Source organism: Falco naumanni, chromosome 8, assembly GCF_017639655.2.
Source record: "Falco naumanni isolate bFalNau1 chromosome 8, bFalNau1.pat, whole genome shotgun sequence".
Lineage (NCBI taxonomy): Eukaryota > Metazoa > Chordata > Aves > Falconiformes > Falconidae > Falco > Falco naumanni.
The window spans coordinates 59,217,498-59,231,850 of NC_054061.1; the positions used below are offsets into that span (position 1 = coordinate 59,217,498).

Consider the following 14,353-nt stretch of genomic DNA (forward strand, 5'->3'; position numbering starts at 1 on the left):
AAATTTAACAGTCCTGACCACGTGAAATCATTCTGCACCCAAACAAAAGGCAGCTTCGGTGTCTATTCATCGCCCCCAGACTGGGGTCGTGCTGAGGGGCTGCCTGCCTTTGGATTCGCGGTGCAAGGCACAGTTAAAAGATTTACAGCTAGAAGACAAATACCGATAGCATGCATCTCTTCAAGCACAGAGCTAAGCAGCTGGATGTCATGGTTTACCCTGCTAGATCCAAACCATGGCTTAGACTAAACACCACCTCTGTCATCATCAGTGAATCACTTCTAGATCCCCTAGAAGTTTCCAGGGCTTGGATTTCAGAAGCTTGCTGCCGCGGGGCACTAAAATGCTGTGGAAGACAAAGCAAGGTGTGGCAGGTTTCCTGAGGATTATCCTGCCCTCCACGGGGCTGGGGCTGGAGGGAGATGAAAGCTGGGGTAAGGAGAGGAGGTGAAAGCGGGCAGCAGCGCCAGCTTTACCTCTTTTCCCTGCCTGGGAAAGGTGAGGTGAGGTGTGCTGCTGCCCAGGGGCTGGCACTCCAGCCCCCCAGCAAGGGCTGTCCCAGGAGGGTGCCCTGGCACCCCCAGGCCCTCCGTGCTGGGCTAGGTTCATCGCATGAACAGCCAGAGCAGCAAGGGAGGCTCACAGGGTTCCCAAGCCCCACACACACGATGAGGAGGAGCGAGGGGGCTGCTGTGGTAGGGAAGGGGCAAGAGAGGAGGGCATGAGGTGCCGGGGTGGGTGCACCCTTCCCTGCTTGGTATCCCCAGGACTGGCACAGGGAAGAGGAAAGGGAATGAGCTCAGCTCGCTGATTCACTCCCTCCTTCAAGACCAGACCTGGCCTTGCCAGCCAAACCCCATGGGCTTGGCGGAGCAGGAGATGCCTGGTCAGGCCCGGGCTGCCGGTGCCCTTTGGGAGTGAGGGTGCTCTCCGTCCGGCGCCCCGGGGAGAGGATGCTCCTCGGGGAGGGATGCTCCGGGGCGAGCCGTGCTGTGCCGCCCGCACACCGGCTGCGCTGGGGCTGGGACAGAGCCCGACCGCCCCGGGGGGTGTCCCCGACCCCCTCGCGGCTGTAGGAGCCCAGCGGCTGTGCAAGTCCCGGGACCGGGGGCTGGGGGCGGGCTGAGCCCCGGCCCTGGCTCGCCGGCTCCTCCGCCGGCCCGGGGCGGGCCGTCCCTCCCCTGCCCGTCCCTCCCCTCCCCGCCCCCCGGGCCGCGCCGAGCCGCACCGAGCCGAGCCGAGCCGAGCCGCGCCGAGCCGAGCCGAGCGGGCACCATGCGCCCAGGGTGAGCGACGGGGCCGGGGCTCATCGGGACCCCGGTGCACCGGGACCCGCGAGCTACCTGGGCTTGGGGAGGGGGCACCGGTACAGCGGGGCTGGGGGGTACCGGTATGCCGTGGGGACCCCGGTACCGCGGGGACCCCGGAGCCACCGGTGCTGGGGTGCAACGAAACCCCGGTGCAGCGGTGTTGCTGAGCCTGGGGTACACTGGTGTATACGGTGAGGACCCCCGAGCTGCCCGGGAATGCAGGGGTGGGGGGCGCGCTGGCCCGGGGGGACACCCCGGAGCCGCCGGGAGAGTGGGTAACATCTTGCTCTCTCATTCCCTCCTCGCAGGTGCCCCCCGCGGCCGCTGCTGCTCGGGTTCTTTGTCCTGCTGGTCCCCACTGCTTCCCAGGAGCCGGGTAACGTGAGCGGGATGCTGGGGAGGGGGGTCCCCGCCGCCATGCCCGGGGTCCTGGACCCCCTTCCTACCCCGGAGCCCCCCATGCCCTGGGATGCTCTTCGAAGGCAGCCCAGCTCCCCGGAACGCTCCCCGGCAGGCATGGGGTTGTGTCTTCTCTCGGGCCAAATCCTTCACCCAGTCTGTTGTCCCCAAAGAGAAGGATGGTGTGTGTGGGGGGGTTTCCCACAGCCCCCCCACCCCCACCCCTTCCACAGCCACATCCCTCGTGGCTGCTGAGGGTGGCAGGGCTGGGGTCCGGTGTGCCCCATCTCATCAGCAGGGCACCGGGGAAGGATGCTGGGGAAACGCTGTGCTGGGGCAACCCTTGAGAGAGATGCCTGGCTGCAGCGCTTGGAAGCTTTACTGGGCTGAGAGTGGTCTGGTCCATTCTGGTTGTGGGACAGATGGGATGGCGTTACCCCAAAGCGGCCGTGCTCCGTGTGTTAGCGGTTTCTGCCGCGCCTGCAGAAGTCCTCCCCGTGACTGCATGTCCTTGGAAGTGTTGCGAGCAGTAGGAAGCCTCGAACGTGTGCCCCAGGGATGCAACACCTCCCACGCCACTCACCAGCTTTCCTCTGCCTTTGGGGCTCTGTGAAGCAACCCACTCCTCTCACTCTCAAGCTGCTCTTGCCCCAGGAGAGGGGAATTCGGCGCTGACTCAGCTTTCCAACCTTTTTTCCCCCACGGGGCACACAAGCCGGTTCTCCCACTGCCTGAGCACACGAGCTGCCTGTTTTCCGGGTGAACTTTACCTCCCCGCCGGGTAAGCTTCCTCCCGGCTGCCAGACGGGTTGAAAACCCTCCTCCCCTTGCAGCCGGTCTGGATGTGTGCCCAGCACTAGACGGCAGAGAGAGCCGTGGCTGACACCGGGACCACCCCCACCTGACTTGCAGTCCGGGAACCCCATTTGTAAAAGCAGCTGAGCTGCAAGTGATGATCCAAAACCAGGCAAGGGTGGCTTTTCTTTGGGGTGATGTTCTGGTTGTCTGCTGCTTGTGCTGAGCGTTGTCAGCTTGCTAGCACGTGGTGAGGCTTTGCCCATGCCCCCCTCTGTCATTGCAGGCTGGGCAGGATGTGTTGGTAAGTGGCTGCCCCAGGTACGGGCGAGCTGCAAGTCCGACAGGTGCTGGGCTGTGAAATTGGTGCATTATTTACTAGAGCAAGGCTTTGTGTCATCTAGGAACAGTGCTGGCATGGCTGCACAGAGGCTGGCTCTGCTGGCGGCTGGGTCACATTGTGAAGGGGAAGAGAGTGGCCTGGGCAGCCAGGATGCCCAGCACTCCCAGAGCGTGTCTGGGAACACTTGGAGAAGCTCTTGAAGTGCCCCAGGCTGGGTTTATGATGCTGCTTTCTCACTTTCTGTGGTATGGGTGCCTCCCCAGGGACTGTGGGAACAAAGCTGCTCTTGGAGGTCTTCAGAGATGGGGACATTATTCCCATGTGAAATCCTGAATTGACTATTTTAGGTCCCTGGAGACTGTCCAGTGCGGCTGAGTTGAGCTGGTTTAACAGTGGTTACTCAGAGCTATTTGTGCACTTTCCACTCCCTCTCCACCGGTGTCCCAGCTCCCAGTATGGCATTGGGGCACGCAGGGCTGGCCGGGACCCTTCGCTGAGCTGAAGCTGCATCCTCCCCACCTTTGAGCAGCTACGCAGGGGGAACCCCATGGAGGTTTCAGGTGGCGTGCAGAGGGGTTAAACGCTGGGGGAGCACCACCCGTGCTGGCTGGGTCACTGCTGGCAGGGAGGTGCCCATTTCACCCAGCTGACTTGGCTGTCTCCCAAAGGCAAGCTGTGAATCGGGTTTTGAAAGAATTTGCAAGAGGGTTGGTGTGGCTTTTTTTTCTTCCTTTCTTTTTTTTTTTTTCCTTCCCTTGGTTCAATGTCCAAGGACTGCAGGGCCTGTTCTGCCAGCCCTCCTTTGTGATGGCTCCTGGGGAATGTTTGCTCTGAAGGCTGTCCTGGTGTGGAGATAACCTTTCTGTTTATCTGCCTGCCTTGTAAATTTGGGGGCTTAGCTGCCTAGAGCTGGTCTTGCCTCTTATCCTTGGATCTTTGGGATTCCTCATCCAGGGCCATGCAGGGGATGAGTATGACACACGTAGGGCTATGGGTGTCCCCCATGCATGGGGCAGCAGCCCAGGCTGGATCAGATGCTGGGGAAATCCCTGTTCCCAGGAGGAGGGGGTGGATCCCTCCACCAGTGGAGGCATCGTGACTTCATTAATCTTCTCTCGTGCTAAGTTTCTCTGCATCAGTTTGGGGCTGGGATGGGCCAGTACATCCAGGTCTTGGTGATGATGAGGATGCAGGCAGCACCTGGGAAGTCAGGCTGCCTCCTGCTGTTAAATATAACAGGTGTCGGGAGATGCTTGCTGCTTATGCCTGATTTTATTTCCATCTTCAATGGCTCGTCAGTCTCAGTGGCTGGGATTCCTTGCAAAGCATGTGCCTTCAAAGATGAAAGAGGTGCTGTGCAAAGCAATTTACAGCCTGTGACATAACTGCTTTGGCATTGACGCCTGGGGATTTTTGACAGGTGGATTGGAGCTTTCACAAACATCATTTTAAGAATTTCTTCTAAAGAATAGAAGGGCTGTGGGGAATTGGCCACGGGCAGCACCCACCAGCACAGGTTCAGCTTGGGGAGACTTGGCACCTCTCAGCTCTGAGAGCATCATTTGGCTGCTGAGCACCCTGGGATGTGCTGGAGGATGCTGTGCTTGGGAGGTTTTTCATCTCCTTATCAGCTGGTGGGACTTCTGTTTGCAAAACCTTATCTGGGCTGCCGCTCCATGTTGTGGGAGCTGGTGGGGAGGGAGAGCTGCCCTGGGCTGCTGGCAGCTGGAAGGAGCCAAGCCTGCAGATGTCTGCCTGCAGCACTGCTGGGTGCTCCTATGGCTCCTGGTCCATCCCCTCGCAGATGGATCCCATCCCTCCTGCCCATCCTGAGGAGGAGGCAGCAGAGGTGAAGCGGCCCCTCTTGGATGGCACTTTGGGGCTTGAAACTGGGTTTTAAAAGAGAATGAGTAGTCCTGCAGAGCAGCTGTGCTCCCAGGCGGGAGTGTTCTTTGCTTCCCTTGGCGCAAGCAACGTTTTCAAGCCCCAGTCCTAATTTTCCCTGTGGTTTTGCAGGTCAGTATCTGGACTCGGTCCATCCACAGCATCCTTATCCCAGAGCTCTGACTTGATTTTACGTTTCCATAAAAACGTAAAGGGAGAAAGGGAGCAGCTCTGGTCTCTCCTGACTGGGGGTGCCTGGGAGCTCCCTCTGCACTGTCATGTGTACCCAGGAGGACAGAGAGCTGAGCTGCTTTTCCCTGTAGCTGCTGAAGACCTTGCACACACACTGTGAGAAGTGGAGAACCCAGGAAAAGTGGGGTTTGTGCTCTGAATAGCAGCCTCCTTGTGACATTGCTTCTTATTTATTTTGGCCTGCAGCTGGAATAACCTCTTCCTACAGTGTTTATGTCAATACAGTTTGTGTGCTGTTAAATAGCAAACCCGAGCACTCAGAGAAGACAGAGGAACACATTTTGCAACCTGTTTCAAGTGCTATCATGTGGCATTAAAAAATACATTTTTATAATTAAAAAAAATATTATAGGCTTAAAAAATCCCTAAGCACATAACTGTGCTGCTAGAGGAAACAGTCTTTTCTCTAGTGGGGGGATGTCATCGCTTCTTTTTAAGGAGGCAGGAGTGTGTGGAGCAGGGAGTGAGCACTGGGGTTGAGGACTGATCCAAAGCTAAAGCTGCATCTGCCTGTGAGCATGGAGCCTGCAGAGGATGCTGACCTGGGTATGCGGGCAACACGGTCACAACTGTTGGCAAACTAGCCTTCTGGGCAGCCCAGGGGGTGTCTGGTGGAGCTGAGGTCTGTCCTCGGTCCTTTGGGATAGTGAGGGAGGGCTGTTCTCACCCCAGCTTGTGCCATGGGATGCCACTGTTATGTCCTCTGGCACATCTGGGGCTTGTTGCAGCAGCTCTGGGAGGAAGCTCCCAGGTACGTGGGGCAACCTGCTCTTCTATGCAAGCCCAAGATATCTCACCCTTGTGCACCTGCAGTCTTACTAATTTACCTACTCTTGCTTTATTGTAGAATAACATAATGATTTGGGTCGGAGGGACCTTTGAAGACCACCTAGTCTAACCCTCCTGCCATGGGCAGGGACGTCTTTCACTAGAGCAGGTTGCTCAAAGCTCCATCCAACGTGACCTTGAATATTTTCAGTGATGGGGCATCCACAGCTGCTCTGAACAACCTGTTCCTGTGTCTCTCCACCATCATTGTAGAAAAATTCTTTTTTATGTCCCGTTTAAACCTACCATCTTTGTTTAAAACCATTGCCCCTTGTCCTGTCACTACAGGCCCTGGTAAAAAGTCTCTCTCAGTCTTTCTTATAAGTCTCCTTTATATATTGAAAGGCCGCAGTGGAGTCTCCCTGGAGCCCTCTCTTCTCCAGGCTGAACAACCCCAACAGCCTCTTTCCATAGGAGAAGTGTTCCAGCCCTCTGACCATCTCTGTGGCCCCCCTCTGAACCCGCTCCAACAGGTCCATGTCTGTCTTGTGCTGAGGACCACAGAGCTGGATGCAGTGCTTCAGGTGGGGTCTCAGGAGAGCAGAGGAGGAGAATCACCTCCCTTGACCTGCTGGCTGTGCTTTCTACCTGCTCCCGCTCTGGTTTGTGGTCTTGGTTTAGGTTATTCCCCCCTGGATATACCGCCTTCCTTCTGAGCACTGCCTATAAGATGGGGATCTGGGGTTCCCATTGCCCAGCTGTGTGGAAAGCCCCATGGTCCATGCTGGTGTGCATCCTTCTTGTGCTGGAGTCCTCATGTTTCTCACCTGGGCTCCCTCCTGGGGGAGCCGACCTGCCTGGGGGTTCCCTGGTCTCCCATGGCCATGACAGACCAGCATCCACTGTAACCAGCTCAGTAGAGCCTTAGCAGCTCTCCAGATCAGAAAGGTCCATGCAGAGCCCTGTTCAGCCAGGGGACACGTACCAGGGAGGTGGGTTCAAGGAGGGGTACTTGGCCCATGTCTGGAGAGCAGAGGGAGCAGATCCTCCATCTGCAGGCAACCTTCCCGTGTTATTCCAGCTAATGCTTCCCTGCCTTGAGAGATGCTGAGCTTGGGGCTGCTTTGCAGAGGGTGACATCTCTGGGGAGGACACATGGAGCGGGGCAGCTGGAGGAGGCTGAGGAGGCACAGAGCCATGTGAACTGTCACGTGGGGTGAGGGCTTGCTTACACCTTGCTGCTTCTGCTGTTAGACGTGTACAGTGCTGGCTTTTCTCCTGCAGTAGTCTGGTCTGTGGCGACTGTTAGGGATGATGCTCTAAGCCCTGAAATAACAATCCCAGCGAGTGCGCTGTGTCTCTTCCAAACTCTGATAGTTTACCAAGAAAAGAATTAATTCTGGCATTTCAGTAGACAGTTCAAAGCACTGAAGGAGACATCTGGGATTAAGTATCGGATGTATATCAGCAGCCCAGAGGTATGGGATTAATAAAGCATTTTAACGATCTTCTAGCGTATCTGATGACATTTGAGAAAAGCGTTGGAGATTAATCCTTTCCAAGAGTGTCCTGCGCATCTCTCTGGCTGTGTATGCGGCCTGGAGGCAGCATCTTCTGTGATGGATGGGGGGGGACATGTGCTGGCCTCCAACTCAGCCCATTGCTCCATCCCTTCTCTGCCATCTGTGGGGTGCTCTCACTGCCTCTGCTGTTCTCCAGCCACTTCCTCATCCCTTGGGTACCAACGTGTGTTGGTGCTGCCCTCTGGGAAGATGTGCCCTGTCCTGCTGAGAGCTGGTGCTCAGAGGAGGCACAGATGGGTGGGAGGTGGTGGAGAAGAAACCTGCAGCTGTGCTGGCTGGCACTAAATCCCCTTGAATACTGGGGAGTGGGAGAAAGTCCCTGACTTTGTGGATGGAGGAAGGTATGTGGTAGCAACCCCGTGTGTGGTTTTTGGCTTTAAATGTGGGACTTGATTAGCCTAGAGAGCTTGTTGCCAAAAATATAATTGAAGCAAGAAGCTGAATGGGATTAGAAAATGGTTTGGACATTTGTACAGCTAACAGGGGCTTCCGGCGTTGCCTTAATGCGGGTTTGGAGCCACTGGGAGAAACCCGAGTGCGTAGGCTGCGGGTGTGTGGGTGCTGGAGTGGGCTCGAGGGCAAATATAGGTCGTGTTGGGTGGGGGCAAGCAAAGAGCAGAGAGGGAGGGACGTGGTGGTGGGAACCAGCAGAACCTGGGAAACTCATGGATGATGCATTCTGGGTGCTGTTTGTCTAGATTTGGGTTAATGCAGAGTTGCTCAGACACTTGGGAGGCTGTCTCCTGTGCTTGGAAAGAGCTCTGCTATTAATGAGCAGGAAGCCTTCATTAAAGAGAAAGCCACTGGGTATCTTGTTGGGATGTTGCAGCCTGATGTCCCGCATCCCTCCCGGTCATCAGGAGCAGGGTTGCCTGTGGGGTGGGTGGCAGCTTGGTGGCACAGCTGGTGGGGTTGCCTCAGCGGTACCGGGTGCATTTGTCAGCTCTGCTCACATAACTGCACGTCTCTGTGTCGTTCAGTGTGTTTTCTGTTTCTCGTCTCTATTTCCTTCCCCGCCGGCGTGTGCGAGAGCAGACCGTGGGCCAAAAAACCTCAACAGCCTTGAGGCATGAGCGCAGTTAATAAACCCTTTGGGGATGAAGGGGTGGTTCCTGCAAGCCAAAGATGGAGTGGCTTTTTTCTCCCAGCAAGTGCTGGGGGCTGGGGGGCAAGAAGGGAACCCTCCCCAGGGCTGCAGGGTGGGGCTGCTCTGGGGACAAGGCTCTGGATACTTGCCATGCTCCTGGCTCTGACCAGCAGCGCCGTTTGGCAGGAGCATCCCTGAGACTGGGGGCTTTCTCAGCAAGCAACATCTGGTCCGGAACACCTCGTGTCTGCTGGTTTTCAGTTGAAAAGGTTGCTTTTGTGGAATTTTTATTGCTTTTTTTGGCATCGCCTCCTAACCCTTTTCTAAGATGGAAATTGCTCATTAGTGGATTTTATTGTATTTTTATTTTATTCCCAAGCTCAATCAGCTGGTTTCCTCCTCCTGGGGGACTGGAAGATCTGGCTGTTCCTCTGACCCTGTCCCTAGGTTATGGGAGGCTGCTTGAACAGCCTGGGATGGGAATAGCAGCCAGAGCACCTGGAATATGCAGCTCTTAAGCCCAGCACCACCATCTCCATGGTCTTCCCACCATCACCACTGGCCTAAAACTCCATCAGCCCAATGGCCCGGGAAGCTTATCTCTGATTTTATAATTCATAAATAAGCCACCTGCCTTCCCTTCAGTAAATGCGGTAGTCAAACAAATTTATTCTTTTCCACTCTCCTCGTTAGTCTGTAACTTCATTGAGTCGGTGATTGTTGACTTTTGGATAAACAGCACCTTTTTGATAACCCCAGATAAGCTGGCGGTGCTCACTGGCTGCACCCGTGCCATGGGTGGTGGCCTGGGTCCCATCTGCTTTCCCTCCAGCCCAGTGGCGTTCCCAGCTGAGGCAATGCCATGCTGGGGTGCGTCTCCAGCAGGTCAGGGATGTCCGTGTTTGATGGGTGCATGAGGCTTCGGCCATCACTCCTGCTGGCGGGTCCCAGGCCACCACTGCCGTTGGTGGTGCCAGATCAGGGGCTCCGTGTTTTCCCGTTTACAGTAGGTTGTAAGTTATTAAATGGGCGGCAATGTGGATTGCGGGGAAGGCAAGGGGCTGCTGAAAGCCAAGGGCTTCCCCTCCTGGTGCTGATGTGGGACTCACGCCACTGGTGAGATGGGTGGTGGTGGGGTATTGCATGCTCTGCTGTGCCTGCCAGCAGTAGCATTAGCAGGGTCCCCAGGGAAGGGGTGACATGGGCCCCTCTTCTAAGCACCTGTGGTCCAGGATGAAGGCATAATGAGCGCAAGTCAGAGTGGCAAGGCACCCACCAGTACTTCAGGGTGAAGGTGAAACATTTTGTCTTGCTCTAAGCCAGCTCCCCAGTATGGGAAGGCATCTTTTCAGCTTGGTCCTTCCCCCGCTCTGGCCCCAAAATGCTCCCCAGAGGGCCAGGACCCTCAGCTTGGGGAAACCTCATCCCCTGCTGTGTGTGGATGGAGGTCCTGGGCTCAGCCTCGGTGGTGAGCGCTCACATGGCCAGCCTGGCCTGGGGTGCCAGTCACTCCCAAGGCTCCTCTCCAGACCCCAGCATAGGGTCAGCTCCCTGCTGGGGACACCCCCTGGGACCTCAACCTCCCTCTCAACATTGCTCCCAGGGATGGGGTGCCCACAGCTACTGTCCCTCCCTCCCTTTGGGCAGGGGGCTGTGCTGTGGCAATTCGATGGGCTTGCCCAGACCCAGGACCTGTGGGTGACTCAGAGCTGTGGGACACCTCATGTTACCCTCTCGCTGATGCCAGCATCTCTCTAGGCAGGTTCTGAAACAGCAGAAGATCTTGCAGTGCCCATGTGCCAGGACCATAAGCCTTCAATCCAGCACTCGTTAGCACACGCTCACAATTAATAACCGATTGCTTTGCTCAGGAGATCAGTTCATGCTCTGCTATTGAGGTCGTTTGCTCTGGGGAGGGGACAGGTGCTCTCAGAGCCAGGAGGCCCCATGTTTTGTAAGGAGATTAAATCCTGCTGCGTCATGAGCGGGGTTTCCCTCCCTAGAGCCCCAGCATGGAGAGCACTGCATGATGTGGCCCTCCTGGGAGATGCCAGCACAAGCCAGCCTGCCGGAGGGGCCTGATCTGGTGCAGGCACGGACCTGATGGCTCAGCTCCCCGCAGCCTTGTGGAGGTAGATTGACCCGTTCCAAGAGCAGCCTGTGCATCTTCCCGTAAGTGCATCAGCCCAGAGACAGCATCTTTTGTGATGAATGAGGAGCTGGTGTTGGGCTCCACCTCATCGCACCACTCCATCTCTTCTCTGCCATCTATAGGGTGCTCTCACTGACTCTCTTGTCCTCCAACTACACTCCCCATCCCCTGGGTACCAATGTGTGTGGGGCCTCAGTGCTCCTGCCCTCCTTGAAGATGTGCCTCATCTTGCTGAAAGCCATGCTCAGAGGAGGCACTGATGTGTGTGAGGTGGCGTGAAAGAGATCTGCAGTGATTTCATGTGGTACTAAATTCCCTAGAATATCAGGGAGTGGGAGAAAATCCTAGCCCCTGGCACTGTGGATGGAGGAAAGTGTGTGGCAGCGGCACGTGTGGTTTTGGCTTTTAGTGTAGGACTTGATTATCCAGTTGTTATTTCTGCAGCTGCTTCAGGGACCTCTGTGGCTGGGGCTTGCTGTTAAATCACTGTGCAGGGACAAGCGAAGCACTCCAGCCTCCAAGGGCATCCTTGGGGCACAGGAAAGCCTGGGCTGGCTCCTCAGGAGCGAGTGCTGCAGCCCCACTTCACCTAGAAGCCTGGAAAGTGGTGCTCATGGGGCCTCTCCTGGCAGACGGGTGAGCTGTCCCCACATGTCCCCGTCCTGTGACTGTGCTCAGGCTGGCCTCTTGCCTGCCAAAGTCCCTGTGAGGATTTGCTCTCCAGATGGCTTTTTGCAGGGATGACTTGCATTGGGCAATGCCCCTGGATTAGGGGAGAGTGGCACTGTTGGGGTGAACAGCTCTTGGGCAGGTGACCTGTCCTGGATTTCCTTGGGGTGGGTGGCAAAAGGGACAGCTGTGGGTTTTAGGTTTTGGCATTGGAAAACAAAAGATGGCCGGAGGAAGCTTTCTAACCTCTTTCTACTAGGTACCCAGAGCACCATCCTGTGGGTTTGTTTTTACAAGCTATTGCATCTTTTTGGTGGGGAGATGGAAGCGTCAGGCCGTGAAGGTGGAGGATGTGGGGGAGCCCTGGCATCCCCCACCACATTTGGTACCCAGTGGGCTGTGATGGGCTCTCCATTGCATTACTTAGCAAGGCAGGAGCTAGAAGAGGTTCGGTGCATGGCATCCCCTGCAGCCACTTGACAGCTTGAGGGAGGATGCTGCTCGCTGAGAGCAGTGTCTGGTCTTGCAGGGACTCTTACAGGGCTGGGCTGGACATAGTGTAGTTCCCTCCCAGCCAGGATGCAGGAGGGTGGTAGTCGTGGTTCTTGCTGGGTCGAATCCAGTGTTGGGGCTCAGGGGCAGAGCGCTGCCAGCCTGCCCCAACAGCACCCAAGGGGACAGTCCTCCTTGTGGCGTCCCATGAGGCTGCGATGCCATCCTGGGTCCAGCTGGCCACCGGCGGCTGCTGCTGTGGGTGGCTCCTTCCCCACCTGCTCCTTGGGCTCATCCGAAAGAGTTAATGAAACCATTTGAGAGGGGCCCCCAGAGGCAACTGCTGGAGGTAATAATCTTCTTTCGGCTCTTTTTTCTTTTCCCTTGCTAATTGCAGAGTTGACATCGTCTCCTCTTATGAAAGGCTCTTTTGTCAGCTGGGTTGCTGGGCAAAACCTAGGCTTGGCAGCAGGTTGCAAGACCCGGTCAGTCTCCTGCACATCCCTCTCGGGCTGCAGGTAGTGAAATGGCTTTCACCGACAGTGATGTCCCTCCCTCCCTGGCTCCCATCTGAAAAAAAAAAAAAAAATAAACCAACCCACTGCAAAAAAAACCTCTTTTTAGCCAGCGGTGCCCGATTTTTCGCCCCGGTTCCACCTCGCAAGCATAGGGAAAGGTCAGCCAGTCTAGACGCTAATCCGTCAAGTGTTGTATTTCTGTGCCCGCGGGTGTCCTAGCAACAGGATTAATGCAGCGGGGTGAGGCGGACACTGGCTGGGTCCTGCTCCATCCCGGGCCGGTGGTCCGGATGTGTGCTTGCTGCTCCACATGGCTGGGCAGGGGGGAGAGGTGGGCTGGGCTCTGGGGACAGCCCTGGCCCCGCTCCCTGCGCCTGCCCCAAGCACTGCCAGCAGCTCCTGGCAGCTGGCTGCGGTCCAGTGGCAGGGAATTTTGGTAGATGAGCGATAAAACAGGCTTAGGGATGTTTTGGCTGGGTCACATCCATCCAGGGATGGGTGGGTCCGGTCGGTGCTAAAGCATCTCTGCCCCTAGACTGACACCAGGCCTGGTTTGGGGAGCAACCTGGGGTGGGATGCTCCATGGCCAGGCACAGCCCACCCACTGGCACGAGCTCCGCTGTGACTGCACAGGGACATTGGGGCAGCCCATGTCACCGAAAATGTGACTCTCATGGTGGAAACGGGTCTCCCAGTACATCCCTTGCATTCCAGTGCTCGGGTTTCCCAGTACATCCCCAATGCTCCAGCTGTGTGAATAGTCGCTGTGCAAGGGTTGCTGTTAAGCTGCCGGTGTCCCTCTGGCCTTGGGGTGCTGCTGACGTGGTTTGGTCTGATGAACCACAGTTGCACAACCACCAGCAAAAGCCCATTTGCTTGGGTGGGGAGTAAAAACTTTTCCCATTTATTTTGTTTTGCTGTTTAATTGCATTGTTGCTGTTTATTCTCTTGATGACCCTCGTTTGCTTCTGAGTATTGCTGGCAATGCTTCACTGCCCGTGCCTGGGTTCAGGGATGCAGCCATTGCCTGCGTTTGGCACCTGAGCATCCAATGCGTGATACCCCAGTGGGTACCACAGTGTGTTGGTGGGTGCCTTGCAGCCAGAGCCCCCTGTGCATGTGGTGCCAGGGCACAGGGTAGCTGCCCACTGATAACATTGTCCCGTTTTAATCTTTTTAAGTCCTTCCTCTGCTTTCCCAGTGGCCCCTTCCGGACTTTCTCCTGCCCTCTTTTCCTTGCAGAGAGGCTAGCAAGCATTTCCCCTGCGAGCTGTACAAGCCTCCATCACTTCCTTGCTATTCCCACCATCCTGTAGTGCTCTGATATCCCTGAAAAGGGGGGTGCAAAGCAACCTCCTCGGGCCAAAAGCAGTTTAAAGAGCAAAATTTGGGTTTAATCTTTTCCCTGCAGCCGTGTCACTCTCTGGCCAAGCAAGTGATGGAGAGGCGCTGGGGCCGGCTGGTTCCTGGTGCAACCCTGGAAGCTCCTCCAGGCTTCAGCATCCTTAAAAGCGGGGTGCTGGTCCAGTGGCAGGGCTCAGCCCCGGAGGTGCTGGAGCCCCTGTGCTCTGGCTGCCGGCTTTCCGCCCTGCAAGCAGCCACACGCTTTAATTAGGCGAGGGACTGGCGGGGCTCCAGGGTTGGGAGAAGGGGGGTTTCGTTCCCCCCAAAGCCCAGCTGGGTGCTGCGGGGACAGGCTGAAGCTTGCCCGGAGACCCATAGCGGAGCTCCTCCTGCCTACGTGGGCTTTTTTCTGCAGCTGGGATGGGTTAAGTGGGGTTTTAGGAGCGGTTTCTTTTCTCTTGGGTGCTTAAAACAACAACAAATAAAAACCCACCCCAGTGAAACAGGCCAGTGACGCTGCAAGGAAGGAAAGATGTTGCTCTGCTGATTTATGGGGCTTTTTTTATCTTTACAGGTCACTGCTAGCATTTGTGGAATTGGCCTTGCTGCAGGAAAAACTGGTTTCCAGCTTTCCTGTTAGGAAGAAACTTCTGAGATAGTGTAATTAAAACGCAGAAGAAGAAAAAAATAATAATCCCAGAGCAGCTGGTTGTGCTGCTCTTAGCTGGGTCCTTTGGTGGCTGCGTGTTGGTGGCTG

General features: G+C 56.3%; 1 protein-coding gene across 1 annotated transcript in view; it reads left to right on the top strand.

The window, feature by feature from the left end:
- Positions 1 to 1,206: 1,206 nt before the first annotated feature.
- COL18A1 (collagen type XVIII alpha 1 chain) overlaps positions 1,207 to 14,353 on the top strand; it is a 41,554-nt gene continuing 28,407 nt past the window's right edge. The window contains 2 exon segments of the mRNA XM_040604452.1: positions 1,207 to 1,286; positions 1,619 to 1,686. Of these exon segments, the coding sequence (XP_040460386.1) occupies positions 1,276 to 1,286; positions 1,619 to 1,686 (79 nt within the window). The 5' untranslated portion in view covers positions 1,207 to 1,275.